Source organism: Bombus vosnesenskii, unplaced genomic scaffold (genome assembly GCF_011952255.1).
Source record: "Bombus vosnesenskii isolate JDL3184/JDL3185 unplaced genomic scaffold, Bvos_JDL3184-5_v1.1 scf7180000014579, whole genome shotgun sequence".
In the NCBI taxonomy this organism is placed as follows: Eukaryota; Metazoa; Arthropoda; class Insecta; order Hymenoptera; family Apidae; genus Bombus; species Bombus vosnesenskii.
Genome location: NW_022883531.1, coordinates 346,893 through 374,071, shown reverse-complemented (window position 1 = coordinate 374,071; position 27,179 = coordinate 346,893). Strand labels below are relative to the sequence as shown.

General features: G+C 39.1%; 6 protein-coding genes and 1 long non-coding RNA gene across 9 annotated transcripts in view; 3 read left to right on the top strand and 4 right to left on the bottom strand.

Annotated features, from left to right (window-relative positions):
* The window catches only part of LOC117240286, a 122,089-nt gene that overhangs the window by 54,006 nt on the left and 40,904 nt on the right, over window positions 1-27,179 (top strand). The gene's annotated exons all lie outside the window — the stretch shown is intronic.
* Window positions 232-1,276, bottom strand: LOC117240280 (chymotrypsin inhibitor-like). The gene is made up of 3 exons (XM_033506274.1): window positions 1,092-1,276; window positions 642-760; window positions 232-527 (listed from the first exon to the last, which is right to left on the bottom strand). The coding sequence occupies exons 1-3, from the start codon at window positions 1,141-1,143 to the stop codon at window positions 447-449; spliced, it is 252 nt and encodes an 83-aa protein (XP_033362165.1). The 5' UTR covers window positions 1,144-1,276; the 3' UTR covers window positions 232-446.
* Window positions 2,663-5,240, bottom strand: LOC117240278. 3 transcript variants are annotated; one of them, XR_004494647.1, is made up of 5 exons: window positions 5,001-5,235; window positions 4,436-4,483; window positions 4,256-4,353; window positions 3,942-4,118; window positions 2,663-3,785 (listed from the first exon to the last, which is right to left on the bottom strand). XR_004494647.1 is itself a non-coding variant. In XM_033506272.1 (5 exons), the coding sequence occupies exons 1-5, from the start codon at window positions 5,047-5,049 to the stop codon at window positions 3,736-3,738; spliced, it is 345 nt and encodes a 114-aa protein (XP_033362163.1). In that variant the 5' UTR covers window positions 5,050-5,240; the 3' UTR covers window positions 2,663-3,735. The 3 variants fall into 3 exon arrangements, 2 of the variants coding, with proteins under 2 accessions (XP_033362163.1, XP_033362161.1); XM_033506272.1 differs by having other exon boundaries at window positions 4,016-4,118; window positions 4,256-4,350; window positions 5,001-5,240; XM_033506270.1 differs by having other exon boundaries at window positions 4,016-4,118; window positions 5,001-5,232.
* On the top strand, window positions 5,545-6,456 carry LOC117240281 (chymotrypsin inhibitor-like). The gene is made up of 3 exons (XM_033506275.1): window positions 5,545-5,679; window positions 6,077-6,183; window positions 6,283-6,456. The coding sequence occupies exons 1-3, from the start codon at window positions 5,628-5,630 to the stop codon at window positions 6,370-6,372; spliced, it is 249 nt and encodes an 82-aa protein (XP_033362166.1). The 5' UTR covers window positions 5,545-5,627; the 3' UTR covers window positions 6,373-6,456.
* LOC117240283 (chymotrypsin inhibitor-like) lies at window positions 7,409-8,735 on the bottom strand. Its single transcript, XM_033506277.1, has 3 exons — window positions 8,579-8,735; window positions 8,066-8,163; window positions 7,409-7,689 (listed from the first exon to the last, which is right to left on the bottom strand). The coding sequence occupies exons 1-3, from the start codon at window positions 8,625-8,627 to the stop codon at window positions 7,609-7,611; spliced, it is 228 nt and encodes a 75-aa protein (XP_033362168.1). The 5' UTR covers window positions 8,628-8,735; the 3' UTR covers window positions 7,409-7,608.
* Window positions 10,449-11,164, bottom strand: LOC117240276. Its single transcript, XM_033506268.1, has 2 exons — window positions 11,085-11,164; window positions 10,449-11,010 (listed from the first exon to the last, which is right to left on the bottom strand). Exon 2 carries the CDS (start codon window positions 11,003-11,005, stop codon window positions 10,475-10,477), a length of 531 nt encoding a protein of 176 aa, XP_033362159.1. The 5' UTR covers window positions 11,006-11,010; window positions 11,085-11,164; the 3' UTR covers window positions 10,449-10,474.
* On the top strand, window positions 14,053-15,094 carry LOC117240279 (inducible metalloproteinase inhibitor protein-like). Its single transcript, XM_033506273.1, has 3 exons — window positions 14,053-14,196; window positions 14,421-14,533; window positions 14,612-15,094. Exons 1-3 carry the CDS (start codon window positions 14,145-14,147, stop codon window positions 14,744-14,746), a joined length of 300 nt encoding a protein of 99 aa, XP_033362164.1. The 5' UTR covers window positions 14,053-14,144; the 3' UTR covers window positions 14,747-15,094.

Below are 27,179 nucleotides of genomic sequence, written 5' to 3'. Positions count from 1 at the left end.
TAATTAATTAAATACTATTAATGGATTTGCTTGTTTCAAGCTAAATATAACTCAAACGTTTGTAGTTACGATTTTACCTAATATAATAAACACAATATTCCTTCTTGAAAATTCTTTTCATTCGTCGTTTGCACTATTTGGTTGACTTATATTTTCGAGTATAAAAATTTATCGTTGGAACTCCATTCGTGTTAAAAAGAAAAATACGGGATTAATTAAGAAGAAGAAGAAGAAGTAAATATCTTTATGTGTATTTCACTAAAAATGTAACAAAGCTTAACAAAAGTAAGCAGTACAATAATTGTAGTCGTTCAGTGGCTACCACTAACAATAAGTAATGATACAACAAATTACGCAGGAAGCATTCTACCGTGCATAATTATTGCGAGCGTTATGTTGATCTTTCAATCAGAAAAATATTTCACAGAAAAGTATTTCGTTAAAATTTAACAATTGCGTGTGAGCACACACTTGTTCTCCTTGTTCCTTACGAAACCTTGTTTACACTGGCAACCGATCACGCACATCTGTAACAGAAAATTCGTGGAATCGTCAAGACATTGGTCGCTTTTTGAAGCAATCGATGATATAAATCGAAGAATTAAAATTTTATTCAAATTTATACATCACGAGACACTAACCATAGGGCAGATAGGTGATGCTGGTTTCTCACAGGTGTCCACACACGCGGATCCACAAGAATTGAATTCCTCGTTTGGACCACATTCTTGATTAACCTCTGACGCCTGAGGATATGCACCTGTAATTAATCGTTGAATGGATAGATTCGTTATTCGATAATGTTTGATAAATAATCGCGGTGTAATCGTGAAGCGAAATATTAATTAAAAACTAAAGAAAATTCTTTTTATACTTTTTTTATATATTTGAGATACTTTATTTCTCAATTTCTATTCTTTACATTTTATATTAATTATATTATTAGATTATATTAATGACACTAGTTTATTCATAATATTCATGTAAAATATAATATTATTTTTAATAAAAAAAATTAAGAAACAAAGGTAAAAGGAAAGGTAATAAGCCTCGCGTTGAACAAAAACATAACATAATTTCTGTTTACTTACTGCTGTACACAATAGCCACGACGAGTAAGAGAAGAACTGCTACACGAGTCATGGCGATTAAAGTCGTCGAAATAACGTTGAGATTTGAGACTACTGTCAATCTATGTTGCGTCTGTTACGATTGAGTTGTACTTTCTGCCGCTCGCGCTTTTATACAATCCGACGCATGACTTTCACACTCCACTCCCCCTTTTCGCTTACCGTGCTTCCAAAATTTTTTGTCGCAACCGACTCATCCTACTCTCTCGATTCATCGTTTAACTACTTCGTCATATCCAGATTAGCGATAGCTCGTGGCAATCTTTTTGTTGTTTATCGCTGCCGATATCTCGTCTATCGATGGGATATACGCGTAGCAAACAACAAACGAGGTGATGCAAATCTCACAGTGATATTTTTTGCGCTTAATTGCCGAATCCAAACAATTGGAATCTGTGCAATCAGCTGTTTGACAAGAAAATCAAATCCTCTCGCAATTAAATTCTTGTTCCATGCAACAAGTTTTTTTTATTCTTTAAAATTTGAAACCATTTCGAAAATGTATATAGAAGACACAAGAAATTTATTGCAAACATATAATTGGTAAAAGATTAGTATACGGTAGCGAGCCGAAAAATATAATTAGCGCTAAAGATGGTCTCATTAATTATTCCAGTTTATTAATGTAACGAATAATTGACTGTCCACACTTTGCTAATTTCCACAAGTGTGATATTCTTTCGTGATCCGCTGCAATTATTCAGATACTTTTGTCCGTTACTGTACCTATCGTTCTCGTGTATCTTATTAGCACGTTATTTCACGTTTCATTAGATCACCTGAGCGAGGTCCAGGAAAAATTTCAATACTTTAAGGAAATAACCGATGTCGTTTCCTACGTAATGTTATCGTTTATTTATCGAAGAGTCGAGTGCCTATTCGTTTCTAATCTTTGCCTGTACCATTAGTCGTTGCTCATTGATATGAACACGCCTCTCTTTCACCATATCGTCTCCGTCATGATCTCGAAGGAAAGTTGGCGTCGTTTCGGTGAACGAAACCATTGGGAAAACCGAATACATATTCGAAATCTGTAAAACGAGGTTACGGATAACGACCTTTGCCATCCAATTCTGGCTACTTCGACTCGTGTTTACCGTACAATCTCGTTTCTTCCAAGAAGTCGCCTGTGGCTGTCGCGTCTTTCCACGGTTCCCGTCGTTTCGCAAGTTTCGTCGCGAATTTGTTTCGCCTAAGCGTAACAAAAGCGATTGACAATCGCGCGCACCGAAATTTAGCAGGCAATATTTCGTCGAGTTTCGGTGTTAATATTCTTTCTAGTTCTTTTTTTCTCTCCTCTTTTAGTAGAATTCTTTTTGGTCAAACAAGCAAGGGACGTTTCGCGATCGTCGTAGCTCATTTCATAGCACAAATATCACCATTCACCGTGGCTACACATTCTTATTTTTTATGCAACGTTTCTTTGTCAAACACCTAATTTCATTTCCGCAGTATTAAATTTTTGTAGCCATACGAAAGTGGCGTACAAATACTTATCGTGGTCGCTAATTTGACCATTTTTGTGCATCTTCATGCATCTTTATGCATCAGGGCAAAAAGCTGTGAATTTAGTAGGTTGTTTGGTCCTCGAACGATCGCGATAGTATCGAGAGAGACAGATCGCGCCTTTGATAGCAGTGGAAGTGCTTATCTTCGGCAAATGTCCTCGTATCCGTAGCCCGTAGTTGGTTGACTTTACGCTATTTGATCTTTGCCGAGATCTTCTTAGAAACGAACAGAGTATATTCGAGAAAGATGGCTGTTTTCTCTAAGCCATTTGAATTTTTCAAGCTTCTGGAATATTTAGAGAAGTCGCAGCAGTTTGGTCAAGACTTAGCTGCGCCGCAGAAAAATAATATTTAATATTTAAAAAAGTTTTTGTCTCGTCATTTCGAAGTCACGATCTTTTTTAATTCTCCTCGAATTTAAGAAATATCCTAACGATAGAAATGTAGGAAAGATAAAATCTGTCTTTGAAACAGCTCCAATCGGTCGGAGGATGCTTCTAGAAGCGTACGTTAGATGTTAATTGATAAATCGACAGTACTTGACCTGGAGTACCATTCGAAGTAAATACACTGTTGGTTAGGAATATTGTCACATGATTAGATAATTGTACAATAATCTTTAATCGGTAGCAGATGCACCTTGTTTTGGCAATTTCCTCGATAAATTTAAGTACTACGATTCCATAGTAAATATTTTCCTCGAATTATTCTTTAATGCAACATATGTTTTGAAAAAGTAAGTATCGTGAGATAATATCGGTATCATTCAAGACGAGTAATTAACAAAATTATAATCTGGAGAGGTCGTGGTCTTTGACATCCGTCAAGATTTGCAGAAATTCATACGACTGACCGCACTTCGCTTGAAGTATGTAAATATGGGAACATTTATTTCATAATTCTTGATATTTATACACAAATATCAAGAAATATACTGCGACAGACGTTATTAAAATTGAGTAAGTAACAGCAGATTAATATATCTATTTTTTTCCCCGAATATCGTACACAATACGCGTAATTCTCGTTCTACTTGTACTCTTTAAACTTCCTTCTTCCAAACATGGATAAACACCTGTTCAATTTTAGCACCTTGGCTATGACGTATTTGCCGAAGAAGAATCGCTTCGCTCTGTTACCTGTGGAACTACGAGAAGAATAATTATTTCAGGAGATTTCTCATTTCTTGTTTTTTCTAACGATTAGAAACGTTCTTAGTAAACTGTGGAACCTTGTCTTTATCCATATCTTTCCATATTTTTATAAATAGGAATACAAAAGTGGAATCTTGTTTTTCATTTACCAAATATAACGAGAACCGTATCTTGGACATTTGACACATTTCTGTATATTCTGCGTATTTCGATGATTACTCACTTCGATTTCTGATATTATCGACGATGCAAGCTATGATAGACACGCACACGCCCTCACTGTCCTTGTAGTATCCCGATTTACATTTACAAGCCTTTATGCAAGGCTGAAACAAAGACGACAAATCTTCATTTTAATTAATTCTTGCGTAATAAAACGTTGATTTTCCAATAACTTTGTCTTTTTCCTCTAATCGGCGTTCCGATAATCAAGATCCTGCTATATTTTATTCTTCTTGCTTACCCCTGGCGAGCAAATTTCTTGAAAGGGATTTTCGCAATTTTTTGGACAAAGATTGCACGTCGTGTACTCTTCATTTTCGCCACATTTCGTCGGTTCTTCTAAACAAAAACTAACGTTAACGTTGTAAATCGAGAAGCGAAAGATACATATGAAGGTTTAATAATTATTTAACGCATTTACCAGACTCGGTGGTTTCGTCAGCAGCAGTGAAAATTCTGTTGGTGGCGACTGAAAGAGTAATAACTCTAATTCCGGTTTCGTTGCAATTTTTGAAAATACCAGTGTTTCACGTCGAATAGTTAATCATCTTTCCATACTAATATTTTAATCATCCTTTTATGGTAATGAGAGAGTGATAGCGCGCGGAAGTCAAAGAGAATAAATAATTATGTTTTATCATTTGACAGCGAAGATAGACGAATAAAGATTTAGAACGAAGGTTTGGAATGAAATTTCACGACGAAAGAACTGGAAATTCCGACTTGTTGAAGATTTTTCAGTGAAAGAGCAAATTTGTAGATATGTAGATGCTCGATGAATTTTCCAGTCAAATAGGTGAATTACTTTTTATTTAGTTTATAAATATGAAAAAGATAATGTTTCTTAAGAGCAGTTATAATTATCAGGTGAAACTTAGCTAATATTAAATACCTAGAACCAAAACTTAATTCGCTTAAATCACCATTTTCTCTTATGGGCACTTTTTTCAGAAAGCTGCTCGATTTCACAAAACAGATGTACTTACGTATGAGATAAAGTGTTAATGTGGCAAAAGTTGTTGTTATTAGGTCCATTTTGTCGATTAAATTTCTAGAAACGAAGATTAAGTAGAATAAAACATTGTGTATGTGCACTGTGCAACGATCGTCTCTCAGTCCTTTTATATATCAACACCTTGGCTTAGTCAAAGAGAGCGTAATTCATCTGCGACGTTTATAATCGTTGTTTAAGCGAGTTTATGCTTATCTGTAAGTTTATTCTTCACATGTATATTTGTATCTTAAGTAGATTTCAACGACTTTAAATTATAATGCAATTATATTTTATAAATATTTGATATTTATAATAACGAAATAACGTAACATGGTGACTTTTGGTATAGTTAATGATATGACACGTAAGACAAATTATACGAGCTTCGAATAATTTGTAAAATATTCATAACGTGTAAATTTCCTCGTAACTTACAATTAGTAACGCGATCGAATTAGCGTACGGTGAATATACTGACAAACACATAACAGATGAAGATAGCGATTTTTAGAAGGACGAATTATCGAGTATAAAAACAGACTGCTCACGAATTTTAATCAGAAGCGCACGAAAATTTTTACAATTGTAGTCAAACTGTGATCGAAGATTTCGTTCCAATATGTCTCGTACCGCTGTTATTTTTCTCTTCGTTGTCGTTGCTTATATTTGTAGTAAGTACAATATATTCATTGTCTGTATAATTTCACTGTCTTCAATATGTACAACTATAGCGACACGTGTATAAACAGAAAATTATATTTTATACCAAACTGAACATACACTTGATTTGGAATAATTACTCGAAAATAAAAATTTGAATAAACGAATCGAACAACAGTAGAAAACCAAAATTCACCGTTTCTAAATAGTTTTAAAATTGAAATAGATTTGAAAATAGAAACAAAACTTTGTGAAATTTAGAAATGAAATTTGTAGAAGTAATACGATTACATAGTTGAGTAAGCATTTTCTATTTATTTATATCGTCGTCATTACACGTATCGTTGATTGTTCATTATTCGATCGCTGTTTTATTTCAAGATGTATCATTATTCTATGTGCATGTAGTAAGTAGCGTCAGCTCTTCTTGTGGTCCGAACGAAGAATTCAAGGCGTGTGGACCTTCTCCTTCTTGCGAACCTACGTGTGCTAAGCCTCGCGTAAATTGTCCTGAGGTCAGTATTACATATATACACTTCTCTCGATCATGAAAATTATCTTGTCTCCGTTACTCTCCGTTTAATTGTAACGCGTTACTCGTTTATTCCCATCAGGAATGCGTTCGTGGCTGCCACTGTGTTAAAGGACATGTGAGAAACGCAGCTAAACGCTGTGTCCCAGTTAGCCAATGTAAAGGACAATAATTGGATTGGATGAATGGGTAGGCTATTCTTAGAAAATGGTAGTTTTTAAATGAAATAATAAAGTATCACAGATGTATGCATATATTCTTCTTTATTCATTTCCTCCTACATAATTATTATTATTATGTGTAATTTGTGGTATTAAAACAACTGTTCAAATGTAAACAACGAATGTCAATAGAAACTTAGCGAAATGACTCGTTATGAGACTATACTGATATTAGTATTAATAGTAGTGATAATAGTATCAACATAATAATACTAAGCATAGGACAAATTCACATTGTTGACCGAAAAAAGTTTTAACGATACAAATTCATCACCGTGTTTTTCACTGTATTCCCGCTCGTTTCAGTATCTAATAATCGCGTGCTTTTATGAATAATTAATTACCTTTTTTTGTAATCGATTCGACCATGAGTTTGAATAGTTTACAAAATCGTAGGCTGATGATAATTTTAAATAGGTCTATTAAATTTAAATAAGTGAAAGATTAGACCGATAAATACGTAACAAGCAAAGATAGCGGCCTTTAAAAGGACGAATTATCGAGCATAAAAGCAGACAATTACAATTATAATTGCAGTCAAACTATAATCGCAGGTTTCTTCGTTCAAACATGTCTCGTACCGCTGTTATTTTTCTCTTTATCGTCGTTGCTTATCTTTATGGTAAGTACGTTCACTTTTTCTAGAATTTCGCTATCTTTAATATGGAGAATTATAGCGACGAGCGCATAAATAGAGAATCGAACTTTTTACTAAAAATTGAACTTAATTTAATTTGAAATTATTACTGGAAATAAAAATTTGAATCTATGCAAATTTAAAGCGATTCATTGTGTGACTCTATATGTGTGTTTATTTCCAAAAGATATTAACCTGTGTTTGTAACTTTAACCTTGCGTCACGAGTACTCACACCTAACACGACATTGGTAACGACACTGAAATCTTAATTTCTTTTTTCTAAACGTTGAATTTGCTTACTGAGAACGATCGATGCAGTTTAAGTAGGTATTTAAGACACCAGTTTGATAGTATTGTTATAGTCTTTATTTAGGTAAACTTATGACTAATACTAATCCATGAACAGATAGTGTAATACATTTCCATTTTGAGTTTTCATTAAAAACTGGTAAAGTAAAAAAGAAAGAAAAGAAAAAAGTAGCAGCGAAGAGATTGCAAACGCCAGCGAGAAAGTGAAGAATGGGTTTCAAATAAGTTAAACGAAGAAGTTAACACCTTTCTGGAAGAACGCAAGTTCCTTCGCCATTTCTCAAGTATCCGTCCTTACATTGACAACCGATCTTACATTCCTAAAAAAATGAGAGAACAAAAATTAGTATACACGTCGAACAGAGAAAACCATAAAAATGAAAGCAAATAAATGTAACGTAATTAAATTTATATAAATACAAATGAAAACCACAAGCAAGAAACATGGTAAACATTGAGTTTTAGAACTCAACAATCAATTCTACCTTACAGAAACTTTATTGGCTTTGGAATTTATTAAGTATGTATTTTCGTAATCCTATTGAATATTCCGAGAATGATTCTCTACTCGATTGTTTACAAAATTCCATAGATTTATTACTTGCTTTTAAGGAGCTTGCATTTATAAATCTATCGAATTAAGAAAAATCGATTCATCGTGTCCTTCTAACGTGCTTTTCACGTGTTAATACTAACCATGGTACAGACGGTGACACGTGGCTTGGCACAAGTGGGCTCGCACGATCCACAGGATTTAAACTCTTCGTTCAGTCCACATTGCTGACCAAACGAAGCTGTAGCAATACGATATCACTGTATTATTTTTCGCTGTATCTCTAATCGATCTGCTAACGATTAGATTTTTATATAAATTCGTATTTTTATGAAAACAATTAAAAGAGTAAAATCTAAGCGGGCGCCTGTCAATGATTCAGCGCCTCGTGCTTTTGTTAATGGTACAGTTCGTACAAATAAAGCAAGTATGCTGTTACAGAAATAAATAATTGAGTGAAGAAGTGAACGGATTCGTATTGTGAATTAGCTATTCATACGTTTTGTGAATTGAAAATACAGAAATATGTGACTGTACCCGGTGGAAGGCGAAACAAAAAGAGTTTTTCTTTACAGTTTGAATAGATTCTATGTTTTGTTTTTAATGACATAAAATTATATGAAATATCGCGTTAATCTTTAAGAGAAGTTACTTACTGGAGAAGATAGCCATAACGGCGAGGAAGACAAAGAGGATGCGAGACATTATCGATTCCTTTACGAGACAGCTTACAACTGACACTACTGACAAACTTATCGAAATACTTGGCTTTATATACTACTGTTACGAAACCTAGATACGGCTTCTCGTTTCTTTCATCTGATCATGTCGATGATCTTTGTTCATCCTCTCGCATCTCCGTTTCTCTTTACGTCATTTTCCTCTTCTTCGCCAACTAATACACCAGCAAAAATTCTTCGTCCGCTCATTTGCTCCACGACGTTCGTAGATGACCCACAGATGCAGAGACGTCGTCTCTTTGCGAACTATTTTAACAGTATCTCGATTCGATTTAACCTGATAAGTATTTATTTATTTATTTATTTTATTATCCGCGACCCAATGTTACGTAAAAATTATTGAAACGAGGACTGTCGCGACGGGTCAGATATTAAGCTCTTAACTAGTATTAAGTTACGCAACTATAAGAATAATTACCATCGTAATATTAACCGGATCCAATTACCAAGTATGCATTAGAACGAGGAAAATATCTCTAAGACGAAGTATACGTGTGGAAAATCTCCGATCCCGCTGCGTAAAATACCAAGTTTCGCGAAATACGATAACCGTAAACTGCACTAATCGCTCGTTTCCGGATGTTCATGCAAATTCGTATCTTTATATTTACAGTTGGTCACGAGAATATTCGGACACTAACATAAACTTTGACTTTATCAGGGGCACCCTTTTATTCAACAACGTGTTTTAAACAGTTTACTACGCAGTTTACGGTTGAAGATTATATTTGTTAACACTAGGTTTACGGGCGTTTCTTATGTACCTATCTCTACGAGGACTCGTCAAATTGATGGGTAAACGAAAATACTCATTTTCTTTAAAAAGTCGATTTATTCAAATTAAGTCTGAATTGAATAATATTAGGCTTCACGTTTAAATAAATTATTAATAAGTAAAAAGTCTTTTTTTTTTTAATTATCACGGAAATGATAATAATATTAACGCTATAGGGTAATCATATTTATTGAGCACATTTTTTTACGAATATACTGAATTTTGTTTGTGCATTTTCCGCATACAATCTTTTTGCAATATATACGACAATTATTGCTTCTATTTTTTTTTTTTTTTGCAGTAACTCACTTGGTAACTGTTTCGCATTTTTGACAGTTGAAAGTGACAGAAATGAAGCGTCTGATCTTTGGCAAAATATGAACTCCTTTCCACGCGTTTATTTTGCAAAATCTGAAATATTGAGAAAAAACTTGAAGGGACCATCGAAAACTCCCTGCTTTCACACTATATTTGCGTGCCATCTGGTCAACGACGTCCACACCAAACTTTGTTTTATTATAAAAAGCGATGGTTTCTGGAACACCTTTATAATTGTCTTCTAATTGTATACCTGTATGTTTAGTGCTTAGAAGGAGGACTTTTACGTTAGGTTTACTTTTATACACAGCAAGCGTGCAGTTTTCTGATTTATATAAATTTGAGGAAACCAAAGTCATCTTGTTCTTTTTCCCTTGAGCATCGAGTTTCATCTTTCTCCATATAAGGGAAACCATCCAAAATATATTTTGTTTGCACGTCAACTGCAAACCAAAACTTAATGCCAAATTTATGAGGCTTATCCGACATATATTGCGTAAATCTGCATCGGGCTTTCGTTGGAAATAATTGTTCATCTATCGAGATATTTTCATATGGCTGGTAACAAGCCTGGCTATTACTTATAAATCTGTTCCATATTTCGGATATCAGCGCAAATTTATCTGTTTGTAATCTTTCGGAGGCTTTCGATGATCTCGCTTCATATGCGCCCCGGGCATATAGAATTCCTAGAAAACTACGTAACTCAGCAACTGTGATTATCCGTCTTTTTTCAAAACTCGATGCGCCTCGATTTCAGTGCAATCTTTTATGTGTTCCATTATGTGTCTGTCAATTATCAATTCGAAAGCACTGGTTATACAACCCAACATAGTATTTCTTTTAGCATAGCCAGTAGGTCCTGTAATATCCTTGAATATCATACGAAGGGGCGTCTTACCCCTAGATCCATCTGCTTTCAGTTTTATCCACTGTATCCCGTCAATTACAATTTTAATTTTACCCATTACATTTTGGGATGTGCTTGGAATGCTCGTCCTTTTATCCGCGGAGTCAGAACTAGAAAAAATACGCATCCTTTTCTTGTTGCGACACACATTCAAGAAGTTTTCCTCTTCACTATTCGAAGATTCTTCTGTCTTTCTACTTTCAGTGTATTCAGAACTTTTATTGTCAGCTTCGTTTTGGCCTAATTCATATTGATCTTCTTCAGCGGTATCCTCAGAACAATCTTCATTGATGTTGACAATTTTATTCAATATCTTATTATATCTTCTGGATTTACTCATAATTGCTAAAAAAAGGGGGGATTGGTGAAAGAAAGAAAATACTGTGCCCAAATTCAATTATCCTATTGTAAATACATACAATAAGCGGAGACAATAATGGAAAATGTCTACAATAACTGAAACTTTTGCACACTGTCTTTGGAAAACGATTTGTTTATGAAATCAGCTAGCTCGTCAATTTGATTTCATAGAGGTAGGTATACTACGTACAGATTTCAAAAATTAGAAAGCCTAGGAAAAAATAATTGTGAGTATAAATTCTTTAGATGAAATGATTAATTTACGATGCGAAATGGTTAAAATTGATGGTTTTTGAGATATTTCATTTCGAAGTTTGAAATTGACGGATCCCGTACAGCTAGTGTTAATAATCGATCGCGTACTTTATTTCTCTGTTAGACGAATCTATCAGTCTCCTTTAGCGTTTACTATTGTTTTATAGTGATTCTATTGTCTAATTCATTGCATACGGATGGTCATACTTGTGTAAAAAGCTGACAGTTTGTTTTAGGCCAAAAGTTTTTTACTTTCTGACATCTATATACATGGGAAAACATTTTTGTTAATTTTCCTGTATTTATTTCAAATTATAACTACCAATTATAATGAATTTACTTTAACTTTATGGCCGTATATTATCTGCCATATAAAATCGGAAAGTTAAATAAATACGCACAAAAGAGGAGCTATCGGAAAAGCTGCTAGGACAAACGTTTTCTTTCGCGTAATCTCGATCTCGATGGGAATCGCTGCGTCGACTCGACGATTGTTGCCGTATCGATCCGTCAATCGCGAGGTATTGCGAGAACTCTGCAATTAGCGACGATTCGAACGGGTGAAAAGGGTCGAGCTTCGTTCGATTCGACTGGCAAATTTTAGAGTCGCGAGTTCACTTTGTCAAGCGCAGCGATCAATCCAGCCGAGCTTCTCCTATCGACGTTTGCTTTTACCTTAAATGCCATTACGTTGTCGGCCGAGACAACGAGCCAGGAATTCGAAGTTTCCTCTCTGTCGCGCTCGAGGGTCGAGTTCCTCTTTTCCCGCGTTTTATTCAGCGAAACCCAGCGCTTACAATCGAATATCCGACAGTCAAAATGCTATTTATTATTGAGCACTCAGCACCGACTTTCTCCATTTCGCTTCCTTTCTACGCTCACCCCTCCTGTCCAATAATTCGTTTCTCTAGAATCGAACTCCCTTTTATGAAATTTATTACCTCGTTTCTTTCTTTTTCTTACCGATAATTCCTTTCTTTTTTTTTTTTCGTATTTCATTCAGCAAGAAAGCGATGGTACACCAAATGTACGTATTAATCGCAGTTCCTTGCAACGTTTAACTTTAATCGCTCGAAGAGAACCATCGATAAACCCTGCCATTTTTCGATATCGATCCGTTCCATGTACTTAGCGTTTTCATTGGACGCTTCCAAGCTGAAAGAAAGTCTGGTTTCTCGTCAGCAAGGACCAGTAGTCACTGACAGCGGAAAACTTGATTGAAATTGCTCGAGTTACCCTCCTCGGCTAGTGTTTCCCCTCTTCCTTGCACGCCGACCTCCCTTCGTTCTTTACTCCACTTCGCACCCCTCTGTAATGTCACGTCACAGGAGGCAGGCATAGTTCCTTTGTACCAAATCAAGGGCCACCATTTTGCCCCCCATGAAACGCCCGCTCTGACACACTGACCTGGTATTAACGCGTCCAATCAGCGTCTCTCTGCTTTCAACAATACTAAACGTTTTCTATTCATTCAAACAAGTTTTTCTAAACAACTTCATACGCGAGGCGTTTCTATTCCCACTGGATAGATCAACATCTGCAACATATACATGTACACGATTTTCGTTGAGAAAATAGCCTTGGCAGAGATGATCTCTGAACTTAGTGCGATAACGTTAGAAAAATTTTAATGACTCGCTCAGATTGAATTTATACGCATAATATATGAATTTTCTACGTCATCTCGGTTTTTTTTTTTTTTATTCTCCGTTTCATTGTTCTTGGTTCCTCTGCACGACAATTTACCGGTTACATTTTATAAATATGATAATAACAAATTTCAAAGTAAATATTAAAACATAATCGGTACGCTCATAGGTGCGTGCGAATTGCTGTTTATCTGCAAACTTGCATGTTGGATCTACCGTGATTGCTCATAATCATTTAACAAGATTCCCATTTTTTACGGCTTGAACTGTCATTGAGTCGTGATGTCCTCCATGATATGACGCGTAAATCCTGATAATTTATATATAATATAATAGATATTTATACGTAAAATAGAGATTGTTCTGGTAGTGGTATTATTATGTCGTAACATTAGCGATTTTTTACAAATATAAATCATCAACTTTAACGCGTTTACATCTATAGAAAGCCGTATCATAGAGGACATCGCGATTCAAGCCACGAAAAAGCGAGTCTCCCTAAATAGTCATGCACGATAAATATGACAGAGAATTTTTTAGATAAAGAATAATTCGCGTGCATGCACGAACGTAGGAATACCCGACGTTGAGTTAAGCGGAACAATATTCGTGAAAACGGTAAACAAAATTCTCTGGTATTTTTACATCCTTACGTCTTCTCACAGTGGAAGGTAATGCCATTTTCATGACCACTTTGGACGTGTTATCTCGTTCATTTGGAACAGAAAATGAGTCACTTTTAATTCTTAAAACACGACGGATTGCGAATAGACAGCAACGTAAAATACCACTTCAAAATACCAAAAAAGGAAAGAGTTACGATAGTAGAAAGATAGAAGCGACGAAATGATAACAGGAAAGAAATACCAACAAAAAAAAGAAACGCGAGGTTTCGTAATATATTTAGGGGATTTAAGGGAAATTTATTCGCGCAGTCAATTCGATGATTAATTGATTATCGCCTACTTATCTGTATACGTGCATCAACTATTGCGACTGTATTTAATAGGAGGAAAGAGGAAAATCACGCACACAAAAACGTGAAGTCTTACTATATTGCCGTAGTTACTTTCTGTTTATGTAGATTGAATACAATATGTGGGGAAAAACATATATACAACGTGTATTATATTACGTATATAAGCTGCCATTGTCGCCTGTATTCGCCAGTTCTGACAAGACCACTAACAAACTAACGGTACATATTTCGCTAACATGTTTCGATTCGTTTGTGTATTGTTCATCGCTTTGATGGTGCTTTGTACCGGTAAGTCTTGCGATGTCTATTTATTTGCTCAGGTGTAGCTGTGTTTAGTATTTTAAATTTTCAATCTACAGTGCTTGCAATAAAAAATAAACGAACGAATCTATCAGCTGAGAATTTTAAGAATTATTTTTAAGAATTTTATTTTAAGAATAATATTAGATCGTTAAATAGTTGATATTTAATAACGATAATTAATTTAATAATTAATAAATAAATTTTGTTAGCTACATCGGCTGCAAGACTAGTCTGTAACAGGCCAAACGAGGAATATAGTTGTGGATCGGCCTGTCAAACAACTTGCGCTACTTTAGGTCAACGTTGTCGTATTATCAATATCGTGAGTTGAAATTAATCGAGAAATCAGTTTTGTTCAATGAGTTTAGAAAAATGGACGTCATTGATGTTATGTTTCTAGAGATGTAACGATGCCTGTTATTGCAAAGAAGGATACGCCAGATATGGCGGTGATAGTGGCATGTGTGTTCCCATAAGCCAGTGTAATAGCAAACGTTCGACGATCGCTCAGATTTTACGATCGAGACAACTCTAAAAATCCTGGCTTTTAATAGTGGCACTTACAGGGACACATACAGGAACCATCATCGTTGATTTTCTATCTAGTAAAAATGTAGATAACACGGTGCTGAACTTTCCTCTACATATTTTCTTGTTGTTCGAGTGTGAAGTTCGATTTGTTATAAAAATGAGAAAGCGTCATCGTGCGATAGACGTAAAGTATTGAATTAGAGTACAAATTTTGCCTCCTTTCGCGAAACTCTTTTCGTCACGAAAAATTCTTAATTTCTTGCTTACATATATTATTTTAATAGTTCTGTCTTCCAATTAACGGATATTCGAATTATTGTCATTTTATTTGTATTAAAATAAAAAATGGATTGAAAAATCAAACGCTAGAAATTTCATTTCAAACGATTCAGCTTTTGTGAAAACAATGTTGCGTTGCAGAAACCCTAATCAGGAGCGTAGGTACCGAAAACGATACAAATTATCGTGCATTATTGCCTGCCGTGGAACTCTCAACTTCCTCTATAGATTGTAAAACGTCGCAACTCGTTCCATCGTCCGGAACCTGACAAAAACATTTGCTTTGAGCCGTTTTCGGGATTAGCGGGAGCAGCCATTGTCCGACTGCTGACAAGCCAGACGTTACGGTACGAAAGCGAGTTCCGTGCGCAAGAACAAGTTGCAAAGTCAAACAGTTTGACCCGTCTCGAGAAGCGAAGAGGCGCTCCAATATTTGGACGCGTAATGTAATTTACGCACAAGTTGAAAACGCTCGGGCCTTGCAACATTTCCCTCCGCTGTCTCCCACTCTTTCCTTCCTTTTCCTCGTTCCGTGTCCAATAAAACGGGACGCGAGATCACGATAAACTAAGAAAGGTCCACCGATAATGTCAATTGAAATAAAAGTTTATCGCATCGTAGCGTTCGAGTCTCTGTCGTCTTCGAATGCTTCTAATTACAAGTAGAAGGGTTATCTGCGTCAGAGACCGCTGTTTGCGTTTCGCTTTCTCGAACTCGACGAGAGATCTATTTACCATACCGCCATGGCGTTTTGTTTGCGGAGAAATCTTCGTTTAGGAGCGTCTGCCATTAACCATCTTTGTTCTATGAGCAGGTATCACGCGACTTACACACGATGAGATAGATGAAATACGTTACCATATGTGAATCGAATCCTACGTTTTACACAAAAACATATATTTTAAAATGTCCGATTATCTCGTAACGTTAGTGTCGTTATCGATATTGGGTTCAGAGCTTCACATTTTCTTATACGAAGCACGTACCAAAAAAAGCTAGAGGGAATACCTCCTACCAAGCTACTGTTATCGGAACTGCTTGGCTATCGGAACTAATTTGACCCTCGTTCTCTTCTGATAATAAACCAAGTTCTACTTGCTGCATTCGATTCTTTCGAAATATTTGGAAAATGCATTTGCCGTAGCTGTATCCAAACGATTACAAAACATCGATAAACGAAACGATATCGTATCAATAGCAAGCTTCTTTCCAATAAGACGGCAGTCTGTAAACGATGGCTAATTAGAAATTCCATGCACGTGCAGGCGATTGCACGCGTGTGGCAACACTCGCGAGGGACCCGCAGCGATTCGCGCGCGTGTAACGCACTCGAGAGATGAAAGGTAGAGCGTATGTAAACGCATACACCGGCGAGCAACCAACCTCGATTCGAATTTCGCATGCTGCTCGACACGTGCGCTCCGCCGATTCCCCTTCTGCGGTTGAACGAAGAACGACAGACCGTCTGCCAGAGAGACAGAGAGAGAGAGAGAGAGGGGGAGAGAGAGAGACGAAGCAAGCCTGGCTCGAGGGGTTGCTCGAGTTTCCAGCGGGCATTTGTTTAATTGGGAACCGACATGGCCGCTGGAGCTCACCCCTACGTTCGACCGCCCCATCTGTACGATCACATCGTTGTGAAAATGCGTCGCGTGCCACGTGCGCTCCGTTTTTCGCCCTGTGACCTTGATTCCCTCGTTGCATACTCAACGACGACGCGTTGCACCGCATTCCGTCGATTACGTACGTGTTTGCGTAAGATTGATGCGATCTACGAGGCTTGGTAAACGAGCGAGGGGAGTTTTGCGATTTTACAAATTTCATGCGTCGTGCGTAGATTTTTCTGGAGAAATTATTAATAATTATTAAGGAAATTTAGAGATGCAAAAGTACAAAGGATGCATGAATAAAATTTCGCTAACGATCACGCTGAGAGAATTTATGCGATTTCATGTTTTTGCGAAGATCTGTCGGTTCTTCGGCGAAAGAACTGTATAGCGGTTTAGCACCGCTCTTGTCCCACAAAGCTGCAAAAAAGTTTCAACAGAGAGCTTACGTAGATTTCCGAAAGACCGTGGGCAGAAATTCCGCAGGCGAATTTCCAGGACGCAGATTACTCCCCTTTGTTAGTTCACTTGTCGTGCAAGCTGTTATCGGGAGAGGACCGACAAGGGGGTGACTGCGAAATTTCCGCAGCGAACAACATGGCCGCGGCCGGATCAACTACGCCGTGCCAAGTTTCTCGTATCTTTGTTAGGGAGACGAAACAGAAAGAGGACGAGATATAGAGTCATATTCCGGTCGCGTTTTACGCACTGCGTATATTATTATCGCGGGCTTATTCCTGCCTCTTAGCCAACGCACCATTTGCTCGAACGAACACTGGATCAAAGCGACATTCCGCTATGAAATTCCACCACCTATAATTCGGTCTTTGCGGGATTTCCTACCAGATCTACAAGGGGAACTGTCTCTTTGTTCCTTCTATTGTAAAGTATATACGGTTTTTGGGTGCGACATGCGTACAATTACGAACCTATGATTTGAAACACGGACTTTTCGTTCGAGGCTACTATTTCGTTACGCGTAGATTGACGGTTCAAATAACAGACAGCAGGTAACGGGGGAACTTGCAGCTGGACCGCGGATATTCGGCAAATTTATAATTTTATAAGCACGAGTAAAGAAACGTAATCTAATTCGATTCATCCGCTGAAAGTTGTACTCGCCTGTTTTTTTTTAGAAAACATTGGTATTTTTACCGGTGGAAATGCGGAAATTAAAGACGTTAGTTAAAATATTCTTTGCCGAGAGAAGACAAACATAGACAAGGACCGTTTTTGTCGCGAGCCCTTCAATTGGAACGCGATTTTTTATCGAACTGTAAAGAAATCCGAAGCGTGTGTTTTACGTGCTTAACACGGAACACGAGGGGATGTAGTTGGAATATAGTAGAGCCGGCCTAAAAAAGCTTCACCCCTAATGTTAGGGGTATTATGAAGCGTACGAGGATACTTTCTAGGCAAATGCTTGACGGTGGTTCCGGTGGATTAGAAAATACTGCCTGAAGGACTTTGCCGTGGCTTCTTGGCTGAACGAGAAGGGGCTAGCGCGTGTAGAAAGAAGCAGGCTGTTCAATCGGCTCGTATTTATCCTGGGCTAATTAATGAAAAGGAGGGTAGATGGGAAAAAAGCCGGGTAAACAGAGGTAAGCAAACTCTCGCGAGGCCATTCGATCCAATACCATTTTGACCCGTGAAAACCAAGACTCTTCCTCTCCTTTCGATCTTACTTTCGCGTGTTCGCGCAGGGTAATACTTACGAATTTCCTCGAACGACCTGAGTTAGAATTTCGTGATGGAATTCGGAATAACACGCGTGTTTTAGGAAAATCCGCCGAAACGATAATCCTGAAAAAAAAACTTTTTTCAAACGGCGGACTTTGTACGAATATTCGATGCGAGTGAAACGAGTATGCTTGTTTATTCGCGTTAACCGACCGTGTTAAATTATATAAAAATGTAATTATAGAACCTCTAAAAAGGTAAATTTATGGTTACATGGCGCGTTAAATATATTTGTATTCCGATTCGTGTAACTTTCAGTACACACGTGTTAATGAATATACTTCATATTCGCAAAAACGCGTTAACGAATATGTTTCGTATGTGTAGCACGTATTTTCAAGAAATATATTAAAATATATTAAAAATTCCCGTCTATCTCCAAATGTAGATTTTTCCAACACGCGTGTCCATTACGAGACTTTTCACTCGCTCTGCATGCTGCAGTAGATACAATGACACGATTATTCACGCGGAAGGATCAGCAGTGGCTGCGTTTACAGGTAACCAACACAGGATCAGCGAGGATATATTCCGCTGGATGTCCATCATCGTTCGTGACTCGATCGTGGCGAATACGCGAAAGTACCAGCGGAATCGATCGTTGCTCGATTTCTTAGCTGGCCTGTTACGCTGATCGAAGAATGAAAACCGAGAAGTTTGTCGAGCATAGAGATCCTTGTCGAGGCTAATAGAAATCTCTGTCGTTTCTTTATCATTCCCCCTCTGCCGAGGAACGTATTTATCTTGCTCACGGCCGTTATTTCGTTCGTCTCGCTCGACGGATCCGACGATTCTGTCCGACATGCCACCCAATCATTTTTCCAATCGATTTCCCGATCATTCGTACGAACGAACGCCCATTTCGGGAAATAGTCGATGGGGGTTCGTTCGGAGGAAAAAAGGGGAGGAAAAAAGAAGGCCCGAGTAACGAGCCACTTGTGGGCTCAATGAAAATTTCTGTCCCAACTCGAGGAACTCGACGAACGATCTTTCCTCGTGTTCTCCACCATCTCTCGAATTCTAAGGACACTCTGGAAATTCTAGGAATAGAGTCGAAAGTAAGTTTGTTCCATGGATTCGCACGTATGCAAATTTTAGGCGTAAAAAAGATGAACGCTTCTGTCCAGCAAGTTTGATAACTTTAGCGATCGTTCGAACTTTAGAACACGTACGTATATGGTTTTATTTTATACGCTCTTTTATACGCTCGACAGCAAAGATTATTATCGAAAATTTCTATCTCATAAAATTAAATTACCAACACCGCGTTTGTTTGTAATCTTCTATAACTATGAGATCGATCGCAAATAAACTTCGTATACGTACAAAGAATAAAAAGTAAGATTAGATATCTCAAAATTAAATTTCTTAACCCAGCGATATCGGTCGAAGGTTACACTTGACCTAAATCCTCTTTTAACCTGAATCGAAAGCCGTCAAAGAGAACTCGGTTAAGAAGAACGATTCCTTGGACGTGAGCGAGAAGAAACGGATTCCGTTTCGATGGAAATCGATCGACTGGAAAGTACTTTTGCTCGACCCCGAAGCGCTAAGAGGATTCAAAGGGGATGGAAGCAGAGAACGTTAAGAGAATTCACCCTCTGTAAAGTGGACCTCGTCCGCGAGGATCGGCTGACGCGGGCGTTTGTTTGCGCTGGTATAGCGGAAGTCTGCGAATGATATCGATAGCTCGGGGCATCGACTAACCCGTGAGAAAAATGACATTCGCCGTGTCGGTCAAAGAAACCATCTCCGCTGGCGGAGATTTAACGGGTTCACGGCCCCTTTCGCCATCGAGATTCAACGCTGAAGAATTCCGGAAACAGCGCTAGCACCGAAAGAGCCTGTGAGTGGATATATATCACGGATGCTAACAAATTCGAACGAAAAGGAAGCGCGTGAAATAACTTCGTGTTTCTCATGGATATTTGCCGTGAAAAAATACGCCGCGATATTTTACGACAGGTACTTTCCGCGATTTATCGCCACTGTTTGCGCTTTGTTTAATGGCCGCACTTGCGTAAATTATTACCGCGCGTGTACGTAACTTATTATCGTTCGATTTTCCCGCTTCGTTTTTTATGCAATCTTCCCTTCTATTTGTTTTTCCGATATAACGCAGCTTGGTAAATCGTAATCCTAGAATCGATGAGTCTGCCGTTTCGAATCGCCGATTCCCCTACAGTATTCGAACTTTTACTCGATATCGAACTTTCAACGATTTGACAACGTTTTTTTTTTATCTTTATTTGGCCGATCGTTAAAACTGTAAATATCAATCGTACAAATAACAAAATCGAAACACTTGGCCGTAAATGACAATTTCTGGCTTTCCATTGTCTCTATACTTTACCAGTTACGAGGTAGATTTGTTTTTCATTAACATCGTATCGAGTCTCGAGCGATGTATCCTATGTTCAAGCGTCGAGATCCTGTTGGCCCTTCCTTATCCATCAATTTCAGGAAAATCCGTAGAATCGATCGGCCTTGGACCTTTGCCCGTCCTCCATAGAGGATTGTTCGCTCGTGCACGCTCGAAATCCCCGCGAGATCCATTCGCGGAGTCACGCATGCCGCTAACTACGAAGGGAGTCGGGATCGAGAGGAACAGAGGCGCATCGAGCGGGCCGAAAATCCCGGCATTGTCTCGACACCGCGTGCTTCGCTCCCCAATACGGATAATCTCGGGAGGCCGGTCGCGTTCCCTGCGGGAGACGCGATAACGTCCTGAAACAGAGAGAATGGCCTGCCGAAGGGTTGCCACCGCTTTTCGCCGCTCCATCCATGGAATTTACAGTCCTCCATCCTCTCGTTTGGTATTAAACACTGGCTATAAATCGACGAATTTCGGGTCGCGTCGCGTGCACAGGTATATTCATGATCGATCATCGCTACGCTCTTCATTTCCATACATAGACCATAGTATGGTATATTTATCGTAAAAACATTGCTGTATACTTGTACGAACTATCGACGACTCGTACCAAAGACGTTTTATGTTATTTCATATACGTATAATGTGGTACATGAATTTTAATATCAGCAGGTAGGGGAAATGTACGTTCTTGTTGTTGTCAAAAAGTCAAGGAGCGAGAAACACTTTCGACGCTGCTAGGAATCCCAAGTGCACCTTACGGATGCGCTACACCGATCGGAAGATGATCATCTTTTTCAAAAATTATTTCCGCTATTTACAGCAATAGCGTTAAATAAAATAAAAGCAGCGTCGAAGAATAAAAATTAACACGTGAGAATCTTTATTATATTTCCGTTCGGTGGAATGTTATTCGTGCAAATATTTAAAAAACGATAATTCCCGAGTTATCTCAAGATCAAGAACAGAGGGTAAAGAAGACGAACGATTTGCCTGTGTATTTCGAAAATTCGATAATTCTCGGCTCACGTTCGCCAACGTTATTGTCAACGTTATTAACGTCTACTTTGAAGTGAATCACGCGTCTGCTTAATCGCATTAACGATAAACGATTCGCGGTAAGAATGCTCCTTCGCAATCGTAGTGCTGTCGGTGGGTAAATATTAGCCAACGATATTTTTCCTTCGTACGTTAGACTCGGCTGAGCAAGAACTCGCGTTTACGCCGGTATTCCCAGCTTCTCTGCGAACGATCCTCGAGGAACAGGCCTTTGTCTCTTTCCTCGAGCGACGATAAGAGAGAAAGAGACAGAGGTATGTAGCACATTAGCGAACGATTTGCCTGGCGAAAGTTGCGTCACCGGCTATTTCCAAGCCACTCCGAAATCAGCGAATTTTACGATCAAACAGTACGTTGTTTTTCAAGGAAAATCGTCATCTTATTTTACGATGTTTGACTTAGGTTTCGGTGTAAATAATTTCCAAGGAGACGCTGACATTAAATCTTCTGTTGAATTATTATTATCATAGAAGTATTGGGTTATAGGAAAGTTCCACGTAGAGTACACAAAAAGTAGACAAACTTCTAGCGAAGCTACATTGACCGCTAGAATAGACTCGGGGGGAGCAGCGGACGAATTTTTAAATATTTACAAATTACATCGTTTTACTCGTACGGTTTGTCTCACCAACGTACTTTTTCAGTTTCACAAAATTCATCCGACAAAATAAGAAATAATTACGCTTGGTCAAAGCATCGTTTTCCTTGTCGTTACGGTTGGTTGGAAACCGATAGTATTTCGATGGCAATTCGAACGATAACGCGACCTGGCCGCGACAGATCGGACAACGCCGTGTCGATAATCGCAACGAACCATCTAATTGCGACAATAGATAGGCCTTGGAAATCCCGCAATCCTCTGGCTTAGAGAGAACAGGGAAAACGCAGAATCGGAGATGTTTGGTCACGCTCGAACCTATCGAATAACTCGAACTTCATCCCGAGATTATTTCCGTGGTAGAAGAGAGCAACGCGTGTGGATTATCGTAGCAAAAATTTAGTCGCCGTTCTTACGTATACTGTCTTCACCGTGTTCCCCTTCCAACCTCCCGAGGACCACACCGATCCACGTGTACGCGTTTTATTTCTAACCTAACGCGAACGACTACGGTGACTATATTACGTGCGTTGTTTTTCTTAAAAAATCGAAATTTAAGCAGTCAAAGTGGTAAAAAAAATCCTCCTGAAAAGGAAAGTAAATAAAGAACAACGTTTAGGGGAGGTTGGAACGAGAAAAATCAATGTCGAAGAAACGTGTCCTAAATGTCAGCGCCGAATCCATCGTCAATGGACCGATCTACGTGATCGGAATGTAGGGGTTGGTACCACCTTGACACAGACGAGCGGCCACGGGGCGCTAACTAACGCCATAATCAAGTAAGCAGTTTAGTCGAGCGATCCGGTTACGCCGACTTAGCCTTACGTATCGACGAGGCGTCACTGATTGGTTTACAGATCTGCTGAGCCGAACTCAGACGCTCAAAGGCCTCTCTAGTTAGCCAGAGACTCCCAGAACGAACCACCTTTACCCCATCCCTTTTATTCTCTTTCTCTCTCTCTCTCTCTCTCTCTCCCTCTCTCTCTCTTACGCTCTCTGTCGCGCGCGCGCGACCCTTTCCTCGATGTTTCATTAATTTTCCTCCGATTCCGCTTCGTCTGCGAAGGCTTTGCACCTTTGATTTCGCAAAGCGGACCTCGACAGCTTGGTCTATAAATAAGTTACGCTTAATTGCAAAGATTCTCCCCCTATCTTTTTCAATTTTTCTCCCTCTTGTAACTCGATTCCCATGGAGAATCGGAAGGGAAGTGGCTCGCTCGATGAATCGCGGCCTGCAATGCGGCAAATTCGAGACAAAAAGCTATCGCGTGGAACCGTTGCATCCGCGACGATTAATATGCGCCACCGGAGAGGGTGGCGCTCGAAAACGTAGGATAGGCGGTGACGAAGGGCGACGAATTTATCGGTGGCGGGTGCTCGCGACGAAAGAGAGAGAGGAAAAAAATTCTCGCTGTTGGCACAACATTAGCGAGGAAATTCACGGGAGTAAGGATAAGAGTTATGGCGGACATGCCTGGATACCTGACTATTATTCTTCAGGTATCCACCGGCGTTTAGACATCAGGCAGAATGTAACGCATATAAAGAGAATTAACGGTCGTCGTCCATGTAATAACGAGGCTAGATACGTACTGGTATCTTTTTACATATTTTAGTTTGCAACGTTAACCTACGTAATTTCACGACAGTATTTGGACGCTTAGCGTAGAACTGTCCACATTGTATGCGTTGTATAACAAATTTTGGAATTTTACTGACGCTTTAGCGAGACATCGCTGTTGCGTTTCAACGAATAGAACAAAATGTTTATCGAACGTACGATGGGTCGAAGTCGAGTCAAGAAACCTACTGTACTTTTATGTTTTTCACGTGGAAGGGAAAGGTAAGAGAGATTTTTAACGAAAGGTACCGAGTTATTGGTCTCGCGATTTACGTATACCTTCGCGCTTGCGCGTAAGTGTCGAACTTTCTGAACCTCGAGAAGCGTAACCAGGACACCGGGAAGATTTCGTTGATTTGTCAAGTGGAGCCTAACCCCCTTGAATAAAGTAAAGGAAAAAATGCAGGAGCGCGCACTGTTGGCGTTTTTCACAGTGGAAGCGGGTTTGGAGGGCGGTAATCGGTGGCATGGATCGCGAGAGACGCTTCTCTAATTTCGGATAGGGGAGCACCGGGTCGCGTCAGATTCTTGACAGACGTGAAAAATGTCACTCGTATGCAAAGCAAGTTGTGCCAGCCCGTTCGTTTCATTATTTCGCTGCTGCTTGTCTCTACGCAGGGGATTTCCCTCTCTCGCGGAAAATTTAATTCTCAGTCGGAAACCACCTCGCTCGTATGCCTACGAAATTCGAACCCTTCGTCGTTCCTTTCTTTTCTTTTCTCCGTCCCTCTCTTTGTTTAATATAAGATCACGAGAAGGGACACCTGCGGTCGGCTCTTTAAAAATGATTAACCTGACTGAAGAAACGAGTCGCAGGCCCATAGTGACGTCCTCGATGAAAAATGAACGTAGCTCGGCTTTTACGATGGCTAAAGGCGTCGTTAACTCTTCCTAACCGCTCATTTTTAATGATTTCAACCGTGGCTAGAATTACCCTTCTTAGACAGGCTGCTGGGGTACATACGTAAGCAGCGTCGTTGCGCTCTAAATATGGTAAATTAGGATTCCTGTGCCACAGCAAGATGGTTTTATTACGATCTACATTTTCCGCTATTTAAGCCTATGACTCCTGCGTTTAAAATGTACTTTCCACATAAATTATAGTCACTGAGAAGTCCCTTAATGTATTTTACTTTTAATTTATTCAGAGGCACATCACTACAGTAGTTTAGAAAGGATGAAATCTTTCTTTAATTTTCATGAAGCACTAGGCGCGAGAAACGTTATGGTTTATCCTCGTTTTCTAACATACGTTGAGATATCTTCAAATACGTTGAAGGTTCCACGTGTTTCCTATCTTTCGAGTAAAATCACATTATACGCGAAATAGTATTTTTCGGAACGATAGATAGAGGACGTGTTCGCCAAGAACGACGGCGTATCCCGTAATCTTTTAGAGGCTGATGTTCTATTTATTAAACTCATCAATACGTGTCAACATATCAAATTGTGATTTCACTTGGGTGTAGTAAAATGTATGTATCTAAAACCCGATCGTCGAAGGTCGATCAATAGAATCACGGAGACGAGGACAAAGGTTAATCCAAAGCATAGGAGGCAGAGAGGCGCGACACGTCGTCTTGACAAGCGATTTGTCACGTTAACGAGCAACCACCGTTAACGATCGCGTTCTAAGCGGATGCGAAATACACGAAACAGCCACGTGCGTGTACACTACGAAATCCGTTCGAAGGCAGGAATTTCCTGCGAATTAAATTCGAAAGTCGCGAGGGCGAGAGCCTCGACGATCCAACCACGCCAGCCAAATTAGCATTCCGAGGGGAAGATTACCGGTTGGCAAGAATTCTTTGACAAAGAGGAACTCCCGGTTCTTGCAGGCTTCTCGACTTCTGCGTCCTTATTATATTCTCCGAATATCGATCGCTCATTATACGCGAGATACCCTCCGAAATGCGTTCCGATGCTCGTGTGTAGCGTAATCGTTCGACTCGATGTTAAATTGCCTCGTTAAGCTGTCGTCGGGATACGTTTTAGCCGGAAATTAATCGCGGTTTTACGGCCAGACCGATATCCCACGCCTAATCAATTTCCCAACGATATTCCGTTTTAAAATCCAGCAGCAACAATCGGTGAAAATTTTCCTCTCGTTCCTCGAAAATTGTCGACTTCGTTTTATTCCTCCGTTTCTTTATTACACGCGGAAATTAACCGAAGAATTAACTCGAAAAAAGATCGCGTACGCGTATCTTCGCCTTCCTTCGAGAATTTCTACAACATTCTCCGAAATGTATACGTTAATGAAAAACGAATGAACTCATCGTTCGACTCGATATGCGGAAGTTAATTGAGCGCTGTTCCCTCCTCCTTCTCCTTCTCGCCATTTTAAGATTTTAAAAGTGCTTATCTTTGAACGAGGAAATTGTACAGGTGATAGGACGAATGCTAGATAGGAGAAGATCGATCGCAACGAGTGGTTGATCTTTAATCGGTCGAAGTTTCTCCCGTGATCGATGTCGAAAGTGGAAACGCCACGAAAGCAGCTTCCTCCGGTTGACGCACGGAACGCCGGACATTCGATCTCGGTTTCTCTCTTTCTCTTTTAGCCGCCGTTGTCCGGCGAGGCTTAATGAAAAGCGTGATTGAAGCCGATGCAGTGGGGCCAATCGATCGACAGGAATCACGAAGAGGGTGTTTGGCAGCCAATCACCGACCTCTCTGCAAGGGACCGACACTTTTTTCCTCTCTCCCTTTGGTTCGATGGGATTCGTGAGTTGACTCTGCGCGGGACACGCACCATCGGACTTCAACTTTACTTTTGTATCGGGTTAAACAAACCTTTATAACGTTGATACGTCCTACAAGTAGAATTTATTCTCGGTGCACTCGTATAAAATTTATTGTAGCATAGATCGAAACACGAGTACAACTACTTGAATTTATATCTTTCGAGAAATAGTACGACGTATATCGTGCAACCGGTGTAAACTAATTTTGCTTTTCTTAATTAGAGCGTACTGTCTCTTATTTCGAAAGAATTTCCTGTTCGAAGAAACTACGTATTTCTTTTCATTCGATCAAAGATATTCAACCGTTTCTTAAGAACCTATATACGGGACCGTGTCTCAAGTTACGTCGTCGTTAGAAAGTGCTGGAAATAAATAATCGACGATTCGAGTTGTACTCGTTAAACGCTTTGAGACA